Source organism: Barbus barbus (genome assembly GCF_936440315.1).
Source record: "Barbus barbus genome assembly, chromosome: 10".
In the NCBI taxonomy this organism is placed as follows: Eukaryota; Metazoa; Chordata; class Actinopteri; order Cypriniformes; family Cyprinidae; genus Barbus; species Barbus barbus.
The window spans coordinates 18,693,261-18,719,683 of record NC_136738.1 but is presented as its reverse complement, the minus strand read 5'-3'; the positions used below and the strand labels follow the sequence as shown (position 1 = coordinate 18,719,683).

At 36.6% G+C, this 26,423-nt stretch overlaps 1 protein-coding gene across 1 annotated transcript in view; it reads left to right on the top strand.

Annotated features, from left to right (window-relative positions):
- cntnap5a (contactin associated protein family member 5a) overlaps nt 1-26,423 on the top strand; it is a gene marked incomplete at both ends in the record, with an annotated part of 65,917 nt that overhangs the window by 3,223 nt on the left and 36,271 nt on the right. Inside the window, 3 exons of the mRNA XM_079427600.1 lie at nt 14,923-15,033; nt 16,226-16,419; nt 24,616-24,763. Of these exons, the coding sequence (XP_079283726.1) occupies nt 14,923-15,033; nt 16,226-16,419; nt 24,616-24,763 (453 nt within the window). The remainder of the gene's footprint in view (nt 1-14,922; nt 15,034-16,225; nt 16,420-24,615; nt 24,764-26,423) is intronic.

Here is a 26,423-nt window from a genome sequence, read left to right as displayed (position 1 = left end):
ATAATAGTTTGGCACTAAAGTTACAGTAGATGAGACATGACCAATTCATATTTTCTTTCAAATATTAATGCACAACCAACTTGCTTCTGTTTTAATGTACATGAAAAATGAATAATTTGCACTGAAACACCTTGGAAAGTGATAAAAGGGAAAATGGAGAGAATGCCATTAAGACTATAGTGCATAATATAAATCACCTTGAAAGGCTAGAGGCGGTGAAGAGCATTGACAGTGTTGTCCATATTGTTAACTTGACTTCATCTCCATGCTGATTTATGCTGTGTGGGCGTCAGAGCATGAAAATATTGATTAATCAAGGCTTCATTCAGCCTAAATCACTGCCTCCTCTGCCTCACATCTGCAGAGGGAGATACACGGAACAGAATGAAACAGATTTAGCTGAATTTCTGATGCTGACAAACTAGGGTTGACAAATTTTTTGTACAGCAGATTAGTAAATAGTCAGCAGACATTTACTAATCTGATTCTGTGGATATTCTGTTTACAGTCTTATGAAGACACATTTTCAGTCGTGCCAGTCGTGGCCTAATGGTTAGAGAGTTGGACTCGTAATCCAAAGGTTGCGGGTTGGAGTCTTGGGCCGGCAGGGATTGTAGGTGGGGGGAGTGGGGGAGTGAATGCTCTCTCCACCCTCAATACCACGACTGAGGTGCCCTTGAGCAAGGCACCGAACCCCCAACTGCTCCCTGGGCGCCGCAGCATAATTGGCTGCCCACTGCTCCGGGTGTGTGTTCACGGTGTGTGTGTGTTCACTGCTGTGTGTGTGCACGTTGGATGGGTTAAATGCAGAGCACGAATTCTGAGTATGGCAGTATGTCACTTCACTTTCATTAAAGGTTTGTCCCGAAATGCTGACATTGACACACATGTGCTCTGTCTGCAATTATTGTCTGATTTTAGACAATAACAACAGCCTTATTGGTTCTCCTATGCCTAAACCATAGAGTATATTTTTGCAGACCCCCTTATTGTAGATCATGCATCTATTATCTATCACTGATCTGAGATAAGCTGTATCCGGTGGAGCTATGACCTCTTAGGCGGCTTGTAGTCAGCATATTGGATGTTCAGCCAGTTATATAAGAGTCATTGTAAAACGTATGCTGTCTCATTCACTCATTTGTTATGATTAGAAGAGCAACATTTTTGGATCATGAATCTTTTCAATACGCGTGGCTTTTTTGGTACAAGAATGAATTGCTCTTGCAGATATTACAATTCAGTTGCAGTTACTAGCACACATATGGCTCTACTTTTGTTCTCTGTGTAATAATCCATCATGCTGTTCCTCTACCTCTTCTTCCTTCAGTGTAAAACACATAAATATATAACAGATAGTTTCTCGGGAATTAGATCAGAGCCTGCTCTCTTGTTCTTTTTAAAGTATGGCTCATGAGAGACAAAATTATTCATTAGTTTTTTTTTTTTCCTCAAATGTTTACTGCATTAGTAAGTTAAACAATATGTTTAAATAAATTAAAATGCATGCCAGGAAAGAAAAAGTCATGTTATTTTATATTTTTGTTCTTAGATTTAATTATGTTGAATTAATTGAGGCCATGTAGTGCAAAGTCTTTCTTAAATGTAAAGTTTGAAATAGCTGCTTTATTATGATAGAAACACTTTTAGAGTGATACTTTGAAAATTGTGTGAATTGTCAGTTTGAGATGAGCACAAACAAGTAACTAGAACACGACTGTGGCCTTTCATTACTTGTTTGCTTTCATCTGATATCTTTTGATGATAGAATCTGGAAAATGATCAGTCCTAAATGAATGAGACTTTTGCACACAGGCTTTACTCGAGCTATTGGCAGGAGGACACTGTTGCTGGTCTAGTTTCATTTATTTGAAAATAATTTATGAGGAATGCACATTAAATGGTGGTTTGCATTGCTTTACATCTTGCGTTCTCTATTCTTTCATCCATTATTTGTCTCTAGCGAGCTCTCAGTATTAATTGTATCTCAAATCTTTATGCAGTCTCCACACTAGTAAATGTTCTTGGATTATATCAGCCATGATAATACATGCAATCAACCTTCCTTCATGTGCATTCAATATTCCTCTCCAATTAAAATGTGATTCATATGCAGATAAGACATGTAGACATTAAGATGTACTATAACTTGTCAGAGTAAAGTTATATAGTATTTCATTTGATTTTGTTTTTTATTATTTTTTTTTAATATAGTGCCTCTGCAGCACAGGAAGAATAGATACAACAGTGGCTCCATCTGAATGTTAATCCTGAAGCTTTCCTCTGAATATTTTAAACCCCAACCCCAAAAATAGGGTTGTTTTTTTCCAACCACATACCAGTTTTATTGTTGTTCTTTCTTGAAGCTTAAACTGGTGCTCCCATGTTCCTTTCCATTTCATTTTGTGATATAATTATATTTATGTGTTTATCCAAATTGGCTCACATTCAAGGTATGCACACCAACATTCACATGGAAGCACACCAACAGTACACATTTTTGATGTCTTTGATGTCTTGCTAAATATTTTATACACTACGGTTCATTTAATTTCTTTCTGTGATGGCAAAGCTGAATTATCAGCACTCATTACTCCAGTCTTAAGTATCACATGATCCTTCAGAAATGATTCTAAAATGCAGATTTGGTGCTTAAGAAACATTTCTTATGTTAAAAACAGTTGTGTTGCCATTTGTGTGTGTGTGGAAACCATAATACCTTTTTTCAGGATTCTTGGATAAATAGAAAGTTCAGCATTTGAAACATTTTTAATTTTAAATGCGTTTCATTGACACTTAATTAGATACATTTAAGACATCCTTGCAGAATAGAAGTATTCATAAAAAAAAAAAAACTTGCCTCAAATATTTTGAACAGCAGTGTATGCAATTAATTGTATATTATTACATTCCCTTTAAGTGATTGTTTTGAATTGTGATATAAATATGTGTTGTAACTCCACATGGTGTTGTGGGTGTTTGGAGAGAAAAATGCTGTTGTTTTAAACACTATGCTTATGCTTATCTAAAGTATTTAACATATGCCACTTCAGTGCTGCTCTCGCTTGATCTCTTTGCCCAGTGGGATGATTTTCAAAAGACTTTTTTTTTTTTTTGCCAGTTTCACTTCATGAACCTGATGAGGGTGTTAAAAAAAAAACATAGGGAGGTGAGTTTTATCCTCACCACATCAAAGAACATTCTCTTTAGTGTTAAGATTACCAAAGCATCCTTTGAAACTTTGGAACTTTTTGGAAAAAAAAGAGCATCCCGTGTCCCATTCCAAATAGTTTAACCTCTCTGTTAATACCTCAGTCCATGAAGTTCTTAACATTATCATATTATAGAGCATTATCACGTCCCTTGAAGGCTCTCACTGAAAGGCAGAGATTGAAAGCTAAGCATCAGCAAAAGTAAAAACATACTTTCCTGGATTTCTTATCCCATCGTGAACCAAATTCTGGCCAAACTTGTGACATTGCCATGAACCAGCTGGGGGGCAAAGCATGTGCCCCACCATCTGGGCTGATGGGATGGAAGTGGCCCGACTGTCATTGTCCTGTAACAGCAAACACGCTTCCCCTGATGTGATATTAACCAGAAGCTCACAGGACAATGACCTCAGGCATTTCCTCACTCTGTCCAACATAACAGGTTAACTATGGTCTAATCCTGGGACTGGTGTCACGATTCACTGTTTCAGATTAGAAAATTTAGGAATCAATGGCAGCTGTGCAATGAAGTCACTTAGCCATTGACCAACACTGTCTAAATCACAATCGACTAAATATAATATATAGGTCGATCAACCAATTCCTCAAAAATGGTCAGGTTGGCATTGTGTGCCATTGGCAACATTTTTACTACAGATTTTTACAATCATGATCTTTGGTCAGTGGTTCATGTCTCTTCTACATGCTGCTTTGTATCTTTTCTTTTCTTCCTTGAGCTATGATGCTTGATGTTGCCTTCTAGCTGTTATTTTCATTGCTAGATTTTCACGCTCAGTGTTTATTGAAGAAAAAGCTGATCTTGCCATCAAAAAAGGGTTCATGCTTCATAACAGAAGACCGTATTGAAATCTGCCATGTATCCTTGAGGTACTTGATCTTTCTGTGTTGCAAGACTCCTCATTCCATTCATTTCTCTTCAGAGCACCTTTAAAGCATGTCAGTATACTCATTTACTCTCATATGCCAAAACCATCAGCTCCATTTCAAAAATCCATCTTTTCAACATCCATTTCATTATGTTCTGCATTATAACAGAGTTATAATTTATGATCATCTTTTGTCTTAGATTCCAAACACAGCACACCTACCTGAGACATCTGATTTTGTTCGGGCACAGGTAGAGACGAGAAGCAGAAATCTTTTTTTGCTGGGAGACAGAAAGCAATTTGTTGGCATTATTGAGTCAGATATCTTTGTAGAGCACTGTTTGTTTTGGTGAAGTGCAGGCTGCCTAATTAGGGACCGAGTGATGCCAATCTCCCATACAGCTCCGTGCATGCAGAGGCCACAAAATAACATCTGTTCAAAAGGTATTAGGAGGAAATGCTGACCAATAATGCTGAAAAATGATAGCTGGCAGAGTAGCCAACACGAAACACGTTTAGTGGCCGAGGAAAGTGGGGAAAATGACAAGAGACATTCATCAAAATCTATTCAAGTTATAAAAATACCATGTTTTAATTTATTTAGCAATGTTGGACATTTGTTCATCAATGACAAAAACATATGGGCCATCTGACAAGCCGAGAAAGTCCAATCGAAGACATTTAATTTAGTAATTAATTATCCTGAGATTATCACACTAAGGCCAGGCATGGCCTATTCAAACTAATGCACCCTCACAGATTTTTGATCCAAATGGATTTCAAATGCAACTTCCAAAAGACAAAAAATAATTTTTTTTTACATTTGATAATTCAGTTCGACAATTATTGTAGGTGCAAAATTAATAGTGACCCAAAAATGTTGCCTTTTGGTGAATTTTGCAGTTTTGAAGCCACAAAATGTAATTTAGCTTATGTGATTCATGCAGACATTTTGTGTGTGGGTAGTTGGGGTTCCTAACATAACATAATCTGACAAGATAACTAAAATTTTTAGCATTTCAATATTGAAATATTCATTATATATCAATTTAAATGTCACACTCACACTTGGGAATCTTTGCTGCAGGTGAGGCACATTAAAGACTACAGAGAACGCTCTCTGATTTACAAAATGTGTTTCCAAATGTAGAGATAAGGTGCAGTTTAGCCTTGCGATGTCCAGTGCTAAGGGCTTTTCATTTGTTTTTGTAAGCTACTGAATATGTCAAAGACTGAACTGATGCAGGACTTATAATGTTCTTTATAGATCAGGAATAGCAGCAATAAAAATGTCAATGTATGTTCTTAATTCGGTTCATAATTCAAAAGTATATAATTGGATCTCAAGATGTTCCAGTAAGTATTACAGTAAAAGGTTAGGTTACCCATTATTTTAAGGTGTCATAGTTACAGTGTAATTATGCAAGTACTAAGTAATATTAATTAATTACATGTACTCACTATATGGTTAGGGTTAGGATTAGGGTAGTCTCGCGTAGCCAGACCTTCAGACTGACCTAACGTTCCGTGGGCGTGACGTCTGAGGCTAAGACTAGGATTATTGTTACTTGCATGTAATAATGCGTAATTTATTGTTATTATAATAGTAAGTGCGTTTGATGTGTAACAAGGACACAGTAAAGTGTTACCAAAAGTTAAAATAGTTATATTCATTTGGGGTTGGAAACACAAAAAGCCATCTTGCATCTATGCATTCCTAGATGAAAATGCAGGACTATCACTAGCAGTCAAGTTCAGTTCATTATAATATTGTATATTATATCAGGATTTGAATCCAGCCCCCATGCACACTTTAAAATTACAGTTCTAGACTATCATGACTCACAGTCTTAGGCAGAAGTGCCAGATCTGTCACTGAAGCCCCCTCAAAAAAAGTAGGTGCATGATGCCCCTGGGCATATTCCATAGAAAACAATTATTCATTGTCTTATGAAGTTCACTTTATATCCAATTGCAGATGAAAAATTGCACAAAAGATGTTAAAAAGCTTTTTTGTTATGTTTTTGTAATATATTGTATTGTACAGTACATGGGGGTTTGGGGAGCGTTCAACCTATCCATGTATGCAAAAAAATCCTCTCATGTGTAAAATACTGGGTCGGTCTGGCTGCCTTTAATTATGAGCAGTGGTGCACTCAGGGTGTAACATGCTGTTTTACATCCTTTGTCTCATCAACAGCTTGGGTGATGCTAAAAATTAACTTGGCTAGGTTTCCTGGTGGGTGACCTTCTCTCGATCAATTTAGCAGTTGTCTTGGCAATGGGGTCCCTATAGTTTTCTGGCAAATATGCACAGAATTAGCATGAGCCTCTTTTATTTTAAGTGGAGATGGCTGTATGACTGGCTACCGGGTTTTTTGACATAATATGCAGTGCATTGAGCTTTTTGGGCTGTGCTGTGTCAGTGTCTTGCTGATATGATTTTTTTCTCTGTTAGCTGTATATTAAAAGGATGATTAAAGGAAAAAGCTGAAGAGCATAATGGATAGCAGTTATCACTGACTTTGAATGAAGGGTTAATGTTTCAAAGGCCTGGGTACACTTTCTATTTAAAATCATTGGCGAGAATAACGTATCAAGGCATTGAGTGATGTTCCTATTAGGCTTCATGATGCATATCTGTTACAGAAAGAATTCCTTCCCAATCTGCATGAGAAGGTCAAGTTCTCATATGGTTTGTCTTTGGAACAGTATCCTCATGCTAAGCGCTGGGCCAGCAAATCCTGTGTGCATGCAGAGCTACTGCTTTAGGACATTACTCACGTTTTCAACGAGTGACCACACACACACACCACTAATGACATTCTCCACACTACTGCTGAAAACAAAAACATCTTAGAGCAGTTTTGGCCTGTTTTAGATGGGCGACACTGTTCTCTTTCTGGCACAAGCTTGCACAAGCTGTTACTGGAATAAGACAATGTCTATTACTGGCACTGGTTGGTTAGGCTGGCTATTGTTGCAGGTACAGTAGACCATCTTAAACTGCCAGATGACAAAACCAGCATGAAAGTGGCAAAAACATAAGGCTTTTTCACTTCTAGAATGAGAGAGACCGGTTTCATCCAATAAAAAAAATAGAACTAAATAAATAAATTAAATAAATCTGAATAACCAATGAGATTTTGGTCACATTTCCCAAGCCACTGTCACTGCATAATCCACCTCGTTGGTGGCAAGAAAGCTGTTTGCTGACACCAACAGTGGAGTCCTTCCCTGGTCACTTTGGAAAGTCTGCTAATAATATATGTGCATATATATGTGCATATAAAATTGATCTTTATAAAGATATTCCTGCAGTGGTGCTCTTTTACTCGTATAATGCACAAACACACACACACACACACAAATATGTTCCTCAAAATGCATATGTACTTTTCCCTGCATTTTGTGGACTATATTCCCAAGCTATTACAACATTCATTTTTAATTATCTTTTTAATATGCTGATATACTGTACCTCCTGTATTTTATATGATTCTACTTGGTGTTTTTTGCAATGTTCATTATTTATTTATATGACTATATAATGGGATCTCAGTTATATTTGACAATTCATTTTGACTACACTTGTAAAATGTACACTACTGTTCAAAAGTTTGGGTTGATAAGATTTTTTAAATGTTTTTGCAGGAAGTCTCTTATGCTTATTTTATGAAATATTATTATAATTTCAAATAATTGTTTTCTGTTTTAATATATTTAAAAATGTAATGTATTTCTGTGATGGAAAGCATCCATTACTCCAGTCTTCAGTGCCACATGATCCTTCAGAAATCATTCTAATATAGTGATTTGGTGGAAATCTCTTCTTATTGTTGTTAAAACATTGTGCGGCTTAATATTTTTGATGACTTTTTTCAGGATTCTTTTAATGAATATACAATTTAAAAGAACAGCATTTATTGAAATTAGACATCTTTCGTAACATTATAATTTACCTGTCACTTTTGTTAAATTTAATCCATACTCGCTAAAGGAAAATATTAATTTCTTAAAAATAAAGAAATAAATCTTACTGACCCCAAACCTTTGAACTGCAGTACTAGTAACCAGCAAACTGGTTTGTAATGTGGTTTTCTTTTTATCTGCTGTTTGATATAGTACAGGTAGATTTGGCTCATATAATCTCAGTGAGAGCTATGGCTGAGAGACCGTACTGGAGCTGATAGCTTTGTATTGTTCAACCTACATTTCAACCTGCTGAGACTGTAGAAAAAAAAAACACTGAGCTCAGATAGTCTGTCAGTATAGCTTCCTCTAATCAGCTCACCTGCCAGCAGTGTAAGTCTCAGTTGTAGGCTACCCTAGAACTAAAAAAGCATTCAGTATTATTGGGAACCGGATACTATCTTACATCGTTTTTTTAAAGCCTCAACAAATTAGCATTTTTAGCCTTAGCATTTTGCACTGACCTCTTGACTACACTAAAGGTCAAAAGACATTTAGATGCAGTCAGACACTTTATGGCATGCTGGCAACCACAAGTGTCCTCGTTAATCTGCTGACAATTGTGAAATATAATTAATGCAGCCAGCATCTGTTTGGGCTGCAGTCTGTGACAGTGGGAGTCAATGATGTTAAAGATGGATGGCTCGCTCTAGACCGATGCTGATAGAATCAGATATTGAGAGCTTTCATTTCCCAGCAAGTGTAGGAGTGAGAAAGCTATTTATGCTTATCATTGAGAGCACGATAATACAATTACATTAATACCAAATACATATTATCATCGAGGGCCTGTTTTTGACAATTAATCTTTTGCTAACACAACGACACAGACTGCAGAACAAAAACAAAAGCCACTTGATCTAAATGAAATTGGTTGTTCTATGAGAAGAGAAATGATGAGAAATGAGAGCAAAGTTCAGGAGAGACACTGAATTGCCAGCTAACATGTAAATCTAAGCAAAACTATACTTACTGAAAGAGCCTGATTTGAATTACAGAGTGTGCAATTCACATGTATCATGTTCACGTGATATTTGGAAGTCAATGTGTTTTTCTCTTGTTTTAACATAAACACACAAGCATTCAAGACATGCACACACTGAATAAACCATCAGAATGCTGTTAAAGAATAATGACATGTTGAGACATGTTGAGCAAAATATAATATGTAATATGTGTAATATGGAAAATTCTTGGAGTAAACCATGATTTGCATACAGATTTTGCCCATATTGCACTCAGCGTCTAAACACCTTTGCTACCGTTCTGGTGGTTTACAGAGATCTTTTCCAATAAAAATCTACGATGTAGCACTCACCTCAATGGTGATCTTTTCTCTCTGTCTCTCTCATATGTTAAGTTAGAAAGTCTGAGTCATTCTACTGAACCAGTACATTTGTACGGTTTGAGGAAATAAACAGATACACAAACTGATTCACTGATTTGACTCACTGTATAATTGTTTGGGTTTGGTTACATAAATTAGGGTGTTTTGTTTTATTTGGAAGCATGTAAAATTACCTTATTTGAATGCATGCTCAAACAAAGTGCGGTGGTGTAATATGAATTACATTTCTCACAGCTAATGAGACTTTTTAATTATGATGTAGATAGAAATGAGAGGAATAGAGATCATAGTCAGGAAGAATAAATGGGTTAAATCATAAAGGGCTTGAATGGTGCTGTTAGAGCGTGTGACAGTGTGATCAGCATAACCCCTGAGGAGCTCTGATGTATTACGGCTGATATGTAATAGACACGCCAGGAGAATAAGACACTCATATGCTTGATCCTCTTCATTTGGCTGTTAAATCAGTATCACAGGCATCTGTTCACATACATGATATGAGTGCAGTCAAGTCAGGTCTCGCAGAAGGTTTTTTGCAACAATATGGAATGATATCTAACCTCAACTGCACTCAACCCTTGTTTCTTCATTGAGCTGGAACCATTGTTCAGCTCCCTCCAGCCTGTCGTGGACACCGTTTGAAACCGAATGGATTCCCTGAATGAACACAGCTCTCGACTCGCAGATGGCGGGAATGCAGTGATTATTGTAATCGCTTGCCGGCCCGTTTTCACTGTGTCCTCGCTTGCTCTACAGCAGATTAGAGTTTCTTGCTGTGCACTGGCGTGGAGACGTGGAACAATGAGGAGAAAGTCTGAGTCCAAGCAGATCTGCTCCCCTGCCTTACCCGGATCAGCGGCCTGTGAGTGCTGACACGCTCAGATCACTGTACTCGTAATCTGCCACTCCACGCTGGAGGCACAGTAATCCTAAACGCAGCTCAACGAGCAGACAGGGAGAGCCGGCGCCGCCACAGGCTTTCTCTAAAAGGTCTCGTAAGTTTGTGCAGTTTTGATTCCTTTCCTCTCATCAATAATTTGCACTAAATTCAAGATCGACATGGATCAGCATGAGCATCTCTGAGATTTGACACTGATACTAGTGAGTTTTGGAGAGCGCTCTCAACACATTAATGAATTCCCTTACATGTCCAGTAAAAAAAAGAAACAACTTTGCCATTACTACGCAGTATTTTCTCTTTTTTGTCTCTGTCGGTCTTCTGGCTTCTAACCTTTGACTTCTTCGGTCGTACAGGAACTGATTATGTCATTGTCTCCGTATCTACTACTGTATCTACAAAGCTTATGGAAAAAGTAGGCCTATAATTAAAGGGATAGTCCACCCAAAAATAAAAACAGAGTGTCTATTTACACTAAGTGCAAATAGCCCATCTTGTTGGCAAAGGCTATTTACACTAACTCCGCCCACTAACATGTGATTGGGTTAGTCAACAATAAAAAAAGAAGCTAGCTCAACATCAGTTTCATTGGCGTAGATGGTAAGGCGCATGCTTTTTGACGCGATCGACCCGAGTTCGAGCCCACCTTTTGCCAAACATTTTTTTCTCCCTTTTCAAATCTCATATCGCATCAGAAAGGCATTTATTTTCAATAAAAATGAAGGAAATAATCAAAAAGTTGAAAATAAATTATCGGGTAGGGTTAGGGTAGGTGTAGGGAGGGCTTTATTGTCCCAATAAGGTGGCATCCATTTAATAAATTTGAATTAAAATTATAATTTACACTCAGTACGTTATTATTGCGTACTGTTTTATAATGTACTACAATACTGAGGTGCAGATAATTGCCACTATTTGCAATAAGTAGTATAAATAGCAGGAAATCTTGCTATTTTAACATAGTGTAAATAGAATCTATAGCTATTTGAAAAATATGCTATTTGCACTTGGTGTAAATAGCATCTAATTGCTATTTACACAGAGTGTAAATATCATCTATCGCTATTTACACTTAGTGCAAATAGCCGCTGCCAAATAAAAATTGTCATTAATTACTCACCCTCGTGTCGTTCCAAACCCGTAAGACCTTCAGAACACAAATTAAGTTAATTTTGATGAAATCTGAAAGCTTTCTGACCCTGCATAGACAGCAACACAACTACCACGTTCAAGGCCCAGAAATGTAGAAAGGACATCGTCAAAGGGATCATGAACTACCTTTGTTTTTATTTTGTATTCTTCTCTGTGGTCCACTTATAATGTTATCAGGATTTATACATCAAAACATCATAATTTAGAAATAATAGGCTATGTTCTGTCCTGTTTTTAACCCTCCTCATCAGAACGCTCTGTTTGAATAGGCGTGGCGGGAAGTAAATACCCAGTGCTATGATTGGCTAATAGTTGTGTATGTTTGACAGAGTACATTCCTCATAGATGGACGCTGCTGTGATTTAGGCTAAAAATGCATAAATAACTCAATGTATATTAAACGATCTGTAAGAAGAGACAATGCAATAGTGACCTCGTAATGAAAACATTACTGTTGGATTCAATGTAGTCGGCACAGCATCATCTTTTAGTTTCAATTGTTTTGAAAATCCCACGTCGAATTTTGCCTTGTTTGTAAAACCAATTGAACAAAGGACAGAGTTCTTACTGACACGATCTGGATCTTCATTAAAAATAAAGTTAATTCACTCTTTCCTAATGTTGGGATCAGAAGGAAGGCAATGTGAACACTGTTTTTCCACAACTTGGCACTACACAGCGTCTTGTTGTCTTTTGAGGCATCTTTAGTTTCTGCATAGACCTGTGCATGTGCCTCTCTCGTAAACACTACATGCATGAAATGGTGGGTGGGGCTAAACAGGCCGCGATGAAAAAGGAGGTGCTTATCCACACTATTATATTAAAGATTAAAACATTCCAAAAGCTATCATTTTGGCAGACTGCCTCTAAAATAAGTTGTTTTTACACTAACAAAAAAGATTTGAGCTCAGAAACGTACAGGATGTTTTTATAGTACAATGACAATGACCAACAATTCGACGTATGCATGTGTTGCTGCCGACGTAAAACACGTTGAACATGCTGCGCATTGTTTATGAGCAGAAGAATGCACACACATGCATCATGGTACTCTCATGAATGGTGGCGGAGGGTGATGTGGATGAGAAGAATTGTTGAATAAATAAAACATATTTTTGTTTTCTTTGCACGCAAAAAGTATTCTTGTAGCTTCATAAAATTATGGTTATGCCCAATGGACAAGTTTAGCAATGTCCTTACTATATTTCTGGGCCTTGGAACATTTCAGTTACGTTGCTGTCTATGCAGGATCAGAAAGCTCTCGGACTTCATCAACAACATCTTAATTTGTGTTTTGAAAATGAACGAAAGTCTTACGGGTTTGGAACGACATGAGGGTGAGTAATTAACGACAATTTCCATTTTGGGTCAACCCTTTAAGCATACTTTTAAAAAGAGTACATATTATAGAAATATACTTAAGTGCAATTAAGTAAAAACAAACTGTTAAAATTGTAACTAAGTACTTGATTACACGTGCTTCTATAAAGCATAACGAAAGATTCCTAATTACTTTAATCTAACTTAAGTTAAGTACATTTTAAGTAATTTGAAGTAAAACTTTTTATTTGACCTTTTAAATGATTATGGGAGTGGGTTAAGAAACAGTCGTGAAAGTTTATTCTCTTCAGGTACACTTAAGTGGCTGTTTATTTCATTAATATATTTATCTGCAAGCACAGTTACACTACAATTAAACATTCAATACAGTTAAGCACAATTCTTTTTCACAGGGTGAGGTGTGAGGATTTTCTCTGACGTTTAGTCAAACACAGCAGCTCACAGCATTTCAACATGGGGAAATATCTCGGTGACCGCACCGTACAGAATTAAAACCCTTCTTATAGAAAACTACTATGAGTAAAGTATTTCTTATGTGAGAGTACACCATTCCGATCACTCTTCACAGTAGAACAATTTGTTTCTTAATGTGTGAAACTTTTTCAATTAGCACCAAATCATAACTGAATGCACCTTTATTGCTTACTGTATACAGAAACTATATTTCTAATAAATGCCAAACACATTTTTTTTCCCCTGTTAAATGTCAGTGCCGTGCCATGATCATCTTTAAAAATTACTCAACACCCAAATTCCCATAAATGGATGAACATTCATTACTTTCATCTGAGGAATTCATGCAAATTCAGATTTGAAGGGTCTGCTTGAGTAAGAGCTTTTCATTTTCTAATTATTACCGTTTCATGGCAGCCTTCACTAAAGCGGTTTTGTTGTCTGCTTTTGTTGGTCTCATCACTGTGAATCTGCAAAGGTCAAGAGAGCTTGAACAAAAAAATATGATGAAAAGATTCAGACACTGCAGTGACTTCACATATGTATGAAGGTCAAAAGTGGTTAGCGCTTAGCAGGAGGCTAATAGCTGAACATATGTCATCTAAATTTAAAAGGAGGGGTTATCTGGAGCATGCCGCATTTGTCTGTGATGCTTTCTGTGATTGAAATACTTCATATCATTCATATATACGGAATGTATAGATTCCGGATGTATTCATTCAGATTTTAATTCATTGATTAAAAACATACGGGTGTCTTAAGTTCACAATGGCACATGTGGTGTTTAATAGTAGGTTTTAAATAATTATGCCCTGAAGCCATTGGAGGTCTTATTGAGGACACTTCATGTGGGACATTAGTTCTACAGCGACAAATTTCATTGACCTTGCAACAGAATGTTTATTTTATGGGTAAGATTTTTATTAAATGTTTTTGGAAATTTCTAGATTAACATGTTTTTGTGATGAATTTTGTAAGGCGGATTTTTTTTCACGTATAAATTATTATAAGTATAGTTATTTATTGTTTCATCAGTGAACTTTACATGATAATATAGTACATAACCTTTTCCATCAAACAGTAAAGTCAAGACCCCTACTGAGTTTTAACCCTAATTATAACACTTATATTTTGCTGTTACCATAGAGATAACCTTGCTTTCTTGACCCAGAAACCTGTTTTTCTCCCCATCTCATTTTTAAGCTTCTGACCATGAAGCCATTATTTTTTTGTATAATTACAAAGATTATACAACCTCTAAAACATGTAAAACCATGTCAGTGCCAAACCTTTTTGTGTGCATTTGTTTAATAATTGTTAAATAACTGCTAGACTTAATTTCAGCTGGGATCTGTACATTGATTGTCCTTCAAATCTACAGGTAATAGAATGTTGCAACTTCTGAATTTATTGAGAAAAAAGTTCACTCAGTTATTCAAATTCTCAAAATATTGCAGTTAGGTTTGATATGAACAAAAGGGGTGCATAAAGATGGACTTGCCACACTATCAGGATTATTTGAAGGTATCAGTAGTGAAGAGATCCATCTCACCTGTCTGATGGAAGATTATCTGAACAGAAAAAGGATTCGTATGAAGAAAATCTATAAGTATGTTGTAAGCTAATATGTGTCTGTTTTATATTTGTTGTGTTTTCCAGACAGCTGTGATGGATCTCTGGCATCTATTCTGCCTGTAACCTCCTTTCAGAGCTCTTCACATTTCTCAGACAGTCGGGCTGCGTACTTTGCCAAATTAAACAAAAAAGATGGTAAGTTTAAGTTCTCATTTGCATGTTAATTCACTCATAAGTGTCAGTTAAGAAGACAATGTAAATTACACTTGGGAAATTTAAGCCTTCTTAGTGTTAGCCTTTTATTTATGAACCCTTGAGTACAGCAACACTTCCTTGCCTGTAGTGTACATGCTGACTATTTATTCAAATATTTGGCCTTGTCATTCTTTGATATATAAATGCTGGTGAGAATAACAGACTTATTTAAAAATCATAAAACAACATTTTTAACAGTAGCGTACATGTTCATGTTTTAAGTTATTATATTAACTATTTATACAACTATTATACAATATTATATACAATTAAACTATATTTAATGTTTTATTCATTTTTGATCCACTATTTACAAGGTAATGTATCAAGAATATTTTCATAATAATGCATTATCATCAGTATAAACCCTGTGTCTAAACGTTTTGTTTAAAACCATATAAATAAATCATGGGGCAAAGAAAAACTTACAAGATGCAAATCATTAAATATTTACTGCATTCATGTGAATTTAATTCATGCCCAAAATGACAAGAAAGAAAACCATAACTCCAGAAAATTGCAGGTTTGAGACATTATTGAGCTTTCACTCTTGCCCTATCTGTGCATGTCCTCTGAGCTATTTATAGATGTGACCAACCTCTACCGCCTGCATCTGTAACAAACTAAATGATTCCTCTCTCTAGGGGGTCTGTGTAAACGCTGCTTCTTTCAAGTCAGAGGTCCCCAGTTTAAAATACTGCTCTGATCTGCTCCCTTGGTGTCCGCAGTGCTTGAGTAATGAACCTCTCTGCCTGAGTCAGACCAATTTCTCCATACAGTGAGCTTGAGGATTGTGGAGGCAGAAACGCATCTTTATATGGAGCACATGTGCCGGCAGCCCTCTCTGATCCAAAGTGAACGCTGTACATGTTAAGTGAGGTCAAGAGGTTGATGCTTCTTGGCTTGTTTTGGAGTGGAAGCTGTCTACTGATTGACAGCATCTCACCCCATGAATACAAAACCAACTGAAAGCCAAATTAAAATGCAGTTTTGATAGTTTCAGATGCTCGAATGAAAACTAGAGCCAATTTCTTCTCCCACACGTCTTGCTTTTCAGCAAGGACATCATATGACACTCAGAATCAAATAATGTTTTGATAAACATTGACAGAGGTCTTATGGGGTTCTCTAGGAGGAGGTGGGTGGAGCCCAGAGTCGACGGACAGGTCGCCCTGGCTGCAAGTTGACCTCCAGGACCGAATGGAGGTGACAGCGGTAGCCACGCAAGGCCGTCACGGAAGCACGGATTGGGTCAGCGCCTACATGCTCCTGTATAGTGACACCGGACGCGTGTGGAAGCAGTACATGTTGGAGGACAATGTTGGGGTAGGTGTGCGTGTTTTGGTACCATTTCACCCGGCTCATTTTGCAGAAGTAACTGTCTGTGCTTTAACCCACTTATTACATGGCTGCTTATCTTATAAATAAAGAAATGCAAATTAAATATTGATTTTAGTCTAAATTATTGTATTATGTGAGAGGAAATAGACTGTAGAGTGATATGAGATACAGCAAACTAGCACAGCGATAGGAAATCGACTGTCTGGGGCAATGGTAAATTATGCAGTTTAGTGGTCATTATGCAAAATTATTACCCGGTGCACTGGAATGCTCAATTCTGATTGGTCAATCACAGCATTTTGCAGTTGAATATTTTTGTGTAATGATCGTTAAACTGGATATTTCCCCATTGTTCCTGACAACCAATTTCCTGCAATGTGCTAGTTCAATGCTTCTGGTATCACTCTGCAGTCTCTTTCTTCTCACATAATTGGATCATTTCAGCTCAAATCAGTATTTCATGTCAATTTATTTATTTATTTGGTAAGTTATAAGTGGGATAATGTACATTCACCCGTCATTAGCGCAAAATAAACCCCTTTAGGGTGATACAAGAGCCTTTTGCTTTATGTCGGAGTTCTGATCGCCCTGTTTGGATTCAATTTCCAAAGAGCATATGAAAGTAAGCTCATTATCCTTTCCACAATCTTCTTTTGTGGCTGAATATTTACTGAATTGATTAGGCATCACCTATGCTGCTGCAGAGGAAAATGATTGTCTTGTTTTGAACATTTTAGTGCAGCTTATTTCCATGCGCTGAAAAGTTCTGATCCCATTAACCGAACTCTGAATTCAGTTACTAACTTACAAATTGCTGCTGGAAGTTTCTGAGATTCTTAGATCGTTCTAATGATTTTGAACCTGCCACAGCCTCTCAATCATCGCAGGTATTTGAAGAGAGCTCGATCCTGTGCCGCCAACGCATCTATTGTCTTTGTCCTCAGGCTTGGCCTCTACACTTATAATGTCTGTAAATGACGTAATTTTCATCGTCCCCTATCGCTGCTTTGTAATTATATTCAAATGATGAGACCGCCGCTTTATTAAAGATATAATGACATTTTCAAAGTGTGTTTAATGAAAGGAGAAGATTACAGTCGAGTAAGATGTAATTAGCTTTTAATGTGGTGGAAATGTAGAATAAAGTTGATCAGAAGTGTAAAGGTAGCACATTCAGCAGTGTGAAGGGAACCAGTAATAATCTCAGCCTGCTTCAGGTCTGATTTGCTTGGTTTAGTTGAACTAAAGACTAAAGAACTGTTATTTTTTTTAACATGAATAATGTCAGGAGTCTCTCTCTGTTTTGTTAATATTCCACCAGCACTTTTATTTGATATACAATAGGCTCATTATAAAGCTCTGGATGTTTGACATGATTTACAATAAGAAACGGTTTATATTCACTGTCATTCTAAGTCATGCTGTGCTGTCGTGCATAAAGGATTGATTTAGTAATCTATATATAAATGCTTCTGAGGTACCAGTCGATTGGATTTATTTATATTATGTTTACAAGAAAGTGTTATTCACCAGGTTTAGAAGATTGATCCTTGCCCTTTTACATAAGGATACATCGATTCATCATAGAAAAGAAATTCCCACAATATAATATAAATGTCATATATATTCTCATATGCTAGGTATTGGCAATATTTTCATCAATTGTTTAAGATTATGTACGTTTGGACATCCATGAAGTAGTGAGTTGCAACACCAGCATTTATGGCAACGCAATGATTAGGTTTAAATCTTATGTATTCCATAAATTCTACATATTTTCAAACCAAATTAAATAAATGCTGTTCTTTTGAACTTTCTGTTCATCAAAGAATCTTGGGGAAACAGTATCACAGTATCCACAAAAATATAAACATATTTCAACATTAATAATAGTAAGAAATGTTTCTTGAGCAGCTTATTAACATATTATGAATTCTGAAGAATCATGTGAAATGAAGGACTGGAGTAATGGCTGCTGAAAATTCAGCTTTGCTATTATTTCAAAATGTATAAACAGAAAACAGGTAATAATATTTCACAATATTATAGTATTACTGTATTTTTGATCAAACTTATGCAACTGGTGATCATTTTGAAAGAAGAAACTTCTTTTAAAACCATTAAAAAGACTCCAAACTTTTGAACAGTAATATACTTCAGCTGCCTCAGCTTAATTTTTTATCAAATGTGATGACATAATATTCCCATAGTTTTGGCATTATTGTGAAAACCCATTATGCAAAGATGGTACATTAAGCGGATATTTTTCCCAGCAGCAACATTTAAAGGTAGAGCGAACAAATGTTTCCAGTCATCAGATCCTCGGAGCTCCTCTATTATCATTCCTGAATACATATTTGAAATACAATGAAAACCACTTTGGATAAAATGTATAAATATAATGTAAATGTAAAACTTTATGTCTGAATTCTCTGCTTTTCATTTTCTTTCTCTGCTGACTAACTTCTCTTCAAGCTGTGATAAGCCAACAATAAAGAATAAAAGAGTATTAGATGGCCCCCTTCATAAGAGTGTTACGTTCACAGTGTTAAAGTGAAAAGGTTTTGAAAAGAAGGTGTCTTCTAAATGAAAAGAATGGCTTGTCAATAAAAAAGAATAAGAAGAAAAACACTCTTAAGTTGTTGTCAAGACTGTGCTGTGTTTTAATGAGTGTTGTACAGTACCTGTATCTGCTGAGGAAAGCTGCCAAATGTTTTGGCTGAAGAAGACGGCCCATCCGCAGAGCTTGTTTGCCTCCGCTGTATGTCAGAGAAGGTCTTCCTGTAAGAAGGTGTGAATGGGCTCCCCAAAGTGGCAGATAATTGCTCTCTCCAGTCTGCACTGCTGTTGCTGCTGAGTGTGTTGATGTGTAATAGTGTTTGCTGTGAGACAGAGGAAGAAACAAGCATGATTTGAAAAAGCATATATGTATTGTATCTTTAATCAATAACCAGTCAATAACAGTGAATTTTATGCTGTTGATTTTTGGTTAAACGTTTGAGATCCGACCAGCTCATGTCGTGTAACATCTTAATATTGTGGCCCTGGTGAATTGAAGACAGGCTAGCACTTCAAAAGCTGAAATAGCTGTTGACACGTATCTTGCTGGAGTTTCCCTGACACATTTCATTCTTTGTCTTCATCTTGTATTGCCGTCATCTCCTGGCGGGGAAACAGGATTCGCCTACGTTGATGGAAAATTGCTGACTGCAGAAGCTTTGTGGGGGCCTCACCACGGTCATTTCTTTCGTCTTATAGCCTGTGGGGCTTCGAGCTACTGAGCGGTGTTCATGCCGTCCTTTGTCATTTTCTTTTCACATACAGTCTGTGTGTGAGAGAAGTGTGCTAGTGTCTCTGGGATGTGAGAAGGTTAGCCAGATAATTTTTCTAACAGGGAGGATCTGCTCTCTGGAATGACAGGAATCAAACTGGAAAATGTTAACAACATGACAGATGTTAAAACTGACAGTTATGTAGTCATGACATCCAGCTTACCTCTCTATGACTGATCATTTTGCTATCCAGCAGCACTGTCTTTTCCCTTTTTCTTCTTTCTCTTTTTTTTTTTTCAAATTTTTTCTTTCTCCTTTTTCTCTTTGTTCCTTTTTCTTTTGTTATTTTTAATTTTTTTCCCTTTTTGTCTTACATAAGACAAAAAATGTATAATGAATGAATGTATAAATCCTGCTTCACACCACACACAAAGTTTTTATTTTGGTGGTCATATTAACAGGTTACAGTATTCAAACTGTGAGCATGAGTATGAATACTGTAACGTGTTAATATGGAGCCTAGCTGAAGTAGGTGTAAGTTGAATGTTAGCACTTGAGCCTATTTTTACCACACACATGCACTCTGGACAGTTGTGTTTTCCTCATTACCTCAAATTAAATTTCACAACAAGCAAATGTTATAATCATAGGGCCAGTTTTACTAAACTTTAGTGCAAGAGCGCAATTTCAAAACAGCGCAGATGAGTGTGGAAATTTCTGCGGGTGATTTACTGACACCGTGCACTTTAAAGAACACAGACACAACATCTAATTTACACATCGACCAAAACAATATAGCCTAACAAGCGCGGCGCAAATTAGCGTAGTCACAAATTAAGAATAAAGAAGTCACAGTATGCTGAAAATAACCGGAGGCCAAACAATGAAGGGCTGCAAGAAGTGTTGATAGACCTGATATTGCGTGACTCCTAGATGAGGGCTCCAAGTTGTCTTTTATTTCCTGAAGCAAATGAAAAATAACATGGCTTGGCAAACGATTGCATTCCGAATAAATGTATATGTGTGGGAAAAAAACCCTCTCCCTTCTACCTAGGCTCTCTGTTCTCTGTGGTGTCTCCTCCTAGCAACAACAATCGCAGCCATTTCAAGCACAAAAATAGTTTAAGACATGCTTTTATTGGGCGTTAAATAATAGCTCAAATACCAGTAATTTGATGTTAGTAAATCACGTGTGATTCATTTGAATGCTCTCCTCCTATAAATTTTGAATCTCGAAGGGGAAAATCCTACAAATGCATATTCATTTAGGTCAGGTGCAAAAATAACCTTGTCCATGCCTTTTCAGCACTAATTCTTCACTGCGTGTCTTTAGTAAATCTTGACAGTACCACAGTAAGCCAAAAGACGATTTGTGCTGGTGCAAGCTGTTAGTAAAACTGGCCCTTAATTTGCAACTTCTAGTTATTATTATTATTATTTTTAATGTATGTGAATTTTTAAACAGAATATGTAATAAAACATGCCTAGTAGTCCTTAATCAGGAGGGACACACAACCTTTTTTTAAACTAATAACACTGATAACACTTTTTATAAGGATGTACTCTGCTCAAGAGGGCAGATTTTGTGAAATCCTGGCAGTACTTTCAAGCAAATCATAGGATCAATACCACAAAGGTTTCACCTTACCACAGCAAAACTGTTGTTGTGCTTGAATAACTAGAGGGTTCAAAAGTGGGAGACTACGAAGTCTTTGAACTCATTAAGCTTTTATCATTGACACGAGTCTGTTTTTGAACTAGTTAGTTCCATTGCACTGAACTATCAAACGCCACATAAAACAAACTATTCTCTCTTTCAATTTCTTATATGCGGGTGCATTATATTTATAAAAAATGTCAGAAAAATTAGCATTTAAGCATTCCCCCATCCATGTGTAAATTCTATAATACAAACAATATACTTACTTTTATATACTTTACAATATAGTCACTTGTAATATTTGTGCAATGCTTTCGTATGCAGCACTAAAATAGTGTCTTATATTATCATAATTTCAGACCTTTCTCAGCAAAGATATGCTAATAATAGTGAATATTTGTTTAACTAATCATTACTTTATTTAATTACTTTGATTTTATTTTTAGTAGATTGATGAATGAATGAATGAATGAATGATGCATTTATATAGCACTTTGTGTATTGCTGTACACCCAAAGCGCTTTACAATCATGTGGGGGGGGGGGGGGGGGGGGGGGGTCTCTCCTCTACCACCACCAGTAGCCCTAAATAACAGTAATTTGTGCTTGTCAGTTCATCTTTATTTGGTTCTCAAGCACTAATCATGTGTCATTGATAATGGGTTGTTAAATCAACTCATTTCTTTCTATGTCCCTATTTCTCTGCCTCCATCTCTCATCCATACCTCTCAGGTCTCACATTACACGGAGGCTTGAGCAGCCCCATAGGCAATTGATAGGAGGGCCCAAGGTTTCATTAGATTAGCCCGCTTAAAGCATGAACCTGGCAGCCCATTTGGGTCCCATAAAGTATAATTGATGTAAACGTCTGTGACTCATTCAGCCATAGCAGTCCAAAATCAGAATCACAGAAGAAGTGTGCTAAAAATCACACTCTGCATGAGTTTCATGCTAGCGACACCCCTACAGCTCTCAGACAATGATGAAATGGTCACTTGCCATGCCTTCGGATGCATTTATATATTTTATCCTTTTTATGCTTCACTGAATGACTGTAAATAAAACATTTATGATGTTTCCTAGTGCAGGCAATGCACACTGGAGACCGAGAGAGAGGGAAGGAAGAGACTCCTTGTCTATTGTCTGGGGACAGTTTTGCTGTCTTAGCTCTCGTTTAAACATGGCCACAGAGGCCCTGAGGTGCTGTCTATTTCCTGACAATCACGGGCCCTCGCTTCTCTGGGGACAGAATGTAATTCATGCTTAGAGTAGGTCAGTAGAAGCTCTATTCGACACTTGGGCAGCTCAAAAACCACTTTTTGTTGATAAAAAGTTGTAAAAAATTCATCAAACATGTTTATTTTAAAATGATCATATATATAAATTCCTAAAATAGCAAAGTACAATTTCTAATTTTCATTTAGTTTGTTTTTCATCCAAAAATGTTTTTTTGATCATTTTAGTTTCAGTTAACAATACTGTGATAACCCTGGTTTGCTATTTGAATGAACTGTCTCCAGTCTTTTGTTAGAGACATAGCAAGCACCGACAAGCGTTTTTCTGTCAGATAACAAATACAAAACCCACCCCAGTTGAGCTCATCTTGTATTGGCTCTTCTTTCTGACGTGAATTCACACTGGTTTCATGGAAGTGAGGACTGGTGAATCACAGGAGGATGTAACAGTTGCAGACGTAACAGGGCTGATGAAACAGTCCATGGAGAGTCTGCGTTAACGCCAGCAGTGCATGGGGGCTTAATGAAGGAGGAGGAGGTCTAGCAGGAGTCGATATAGGAATAGAGTTAATGAAGTGTAGAGAGGAGCTGTTTACGTGGGCAGCCTGTAACCGGGGCATCTCCCCGGATCCGATGGGAGCTCCACTGTGCCCTTGGGCTGAGGTGAGCTGATAGGTAATTGGATGGATGTATTGTTGTTTTCTTTTTTTCCCTCTCAGAGGTGGAAAAAGAGAGAGGAAGAAGCAGTCAGGGACAGGATGTTGTCGTCACTGAGTGCTCAAATGAGAGTGTTGGTGATGTAATGACAAATGTGCTCATGTAGATATTGATGCGTTTAACAATGGGAAAAAATCTCTTTAGAAAAGGAGAAAAAATATCATAAAGTATAGAAATGTTTGATATGAAATAATGATTATCAGTGCCAAAACAGCTTTAAAATTCATAAATGAGATTAAAATAACTAAAAAAGGAAACAATTTCTTTTGAGTTCATCCCCCCCAAAATTTTGAAAAACATGCATTTTACAATGAAAGCAAATTCAAAATAGTTTAAATATTCTTCAAAATATATTTGTTTGCTCAAAAGAAAGTCATAAAGACTGTTCCTTTAAGAATGGAATTTTAAAATAGATCTTCCACAAACTCCAATGCACTGAGCTTGCTTATCCACAAATGTGCTATCCTTAATACTTTTGGCTAGCGCAGTATTTCTTCTTCCAAGTGTGTCTGCAAGCAAAATATAACAGAGCCTTGAAAGTCACTAATGTCAGATTGTTTTTTTTTTTTGCTGGCATCATAACAGCATTTGTGAGCTGCGAGTGGCTCACCAGGGGAGGTGATGATAATGTTGATGTTATTTATCTCAAAGGGACAAGGAAAAGTCTATCTTTGAAAAAAGCTGATGTTCTCTTTTTGTGATTCATCTGAAACCATGTGGTGTTTTGGTCATCACTTCTCATGTTCCATGCAAGTTTCAACTGTGAAGTGACTCAGACACAAATTACTGTCAAATTATGAGTGCTAGCAGATGTAAAAGAGTTGACATTTACATAAACTGTTGCGACCTTCAAAACAAATACGGCTCTTTGCATTCAACTGGGTTGGCGTAGTCAGAAATAGCATTTTGACTGCGGAAAATTTCTGATCAAGCAGCATGTTATAATATATTAAAAGGCACTTTCCAATACTATGGTATAAAATAGGACTTGAAAATGGGATTTTACTTTGTAGTTTTTGTTGTTTTAAACCCATGTTTTGTTTCTAGTAAGAATCAAAATGAAAAATAAATGGACTGATAATTAATACTGATAATTTTATTCAGTTAGTTTTAAAACGCATTATTTTTTAAACTAATTAGCACTATTACCTTTATTAATCACATCCTAAAATATCTAATACTTCTCACAACAAAACACAGATTTCTGTCTCTAATGCTTCAGAAAACTACTGGGACAACAAACTGTACCATATTGATGAAAATTAAAACAATTTTCTTTTTTTTTTGTCTGTTTACAGAGGATCATGGGCAACGTGAATCCAGACAGCGTAGTCCACCATAAACTCAGCCAGTCTATCAGAACCAGGTTCCTCCGCTTCGTTCCTCTGGAGTGGAGCCCCAGTGGTCGGGTGGGCCTCAGGGTGGCTGTGTATGGCTGTGCTTACCGTAAGTGAGAGTATTTCATGTTTAAAACAATATTACAAATGACTAGCAGGCATTTTACTTTCTGAGATCTTAACTTACCCAATACCTAAACTCAACAACTACCTTACTAACTGTTAATAAGCAGTAACTAGGAGTTTACTGAGGGAAAGGTTGTAGTTAAAATAAAGTTTGACCATCTTTGTTTTATTGATACCTTTGAAAATAATATTTACAGTGCAGATTTCCATATTATCCAGTTAATATCTTTTATCATTGCATGTAAAAAGAAAAGAAAAGAAAAGAAAAGAAAAGAAAAGAAAAGAAAAGAAAAGAAAAGAAAAGAAAAGAAAAGAAAAGAGTTGCATAAGAAGGATTACTGAAGCATCCTAGATCCGATAGCAGTTCACAAAGCACATTTCCACACTCTTGGGAACGGGACCATAAAACAGTTGTGACACAGTATATAACGTGATAACATTACCCATAATTCTTGCTGCAGATCTTCACATGCCCTCTGTCCTTTGTCGTTTTCTAGTCACACACTATTTTTTTCCCTGAATTAAGGTGACACAGATAATTCATTGCATGACAGCGGCAGTTTCACTCCGTTTTCCTCTAAATGAAGGTCGTTTGATGACTTTATTTGATGATACTTTTCCAAAACTGAACAAAGATGTCCAAATATCAGACACTTATTAGTCTGTGTTAGCTAGATAAATAAAAAATATCCCTTTAATGATACCGAGATCCTTAAAATGGATCAACTGTTGAATTACACAGGCATTTATAAAAAGGTCCCACAGTTAACGCCTTCATTATTCTGTGGCATGATCCATGTATTAAACTCGAATTAATGTGTGCTTTGCTGATAAATGCTGCATGAAGAACTCAGTTCAGCTGTTTGTGCTAATCAACCACAGACACTTAAAGAATTCACATGCAAATCCCATGACAAATCTGAACCATAGACGTCTGATATGATGAATCTATAAGCACTGGTCTGATTAATATACACTAGACCTTGAGTGCTGAATATAACCTTGAAAGAAGAGCATAAATGTGCTTTTAATTATACATGATTTGACGGATAGTGCTCACTGGTAGTGCGGTGATTGCACCTAATATCTCAGATTAACTTGAGCTGCATATCACATAATAGGCTAAATACTAATGCTAATCAGCCAACTGCTGTGACAGTTGTGAACTCAAGCTGAACCTGAGAATGGTGCAATGCTAGATAAGTGTCATTATCATGACTGCAGGTTTGCTATGACCAGACCATGTCCCTCATAGCTCACAGTATCCTTATTTGACCAAATGGAGCAGTTGTTTATTTATTTATTTATCTTATTATTTTCAAAAATAGGTCATTATATTCAATGCTGGAATATATGCAGGCTTTTCTGCTTTGCTTCACTAATCCAAAAAAGGAGCTGTTCATTTGCTATATTTTTTAAACTCATTCTTTCCTTCTTTTTTCTGTAGGCTGTAGGGTTTTACATTATTATGAGTGCCAATATACAGTAATGAACTGGAACACTGATAAAGAGATTTCTGCAAAACAGTTGTGCATACATGAATGAGATTTTATGTTTTGATCTCAAGAATATTTAGACTGATTTGATGGACAAAGAAAAATGGTTAAACTTTTTAGTGTCTTGGAACACTGGTTCACATTGGC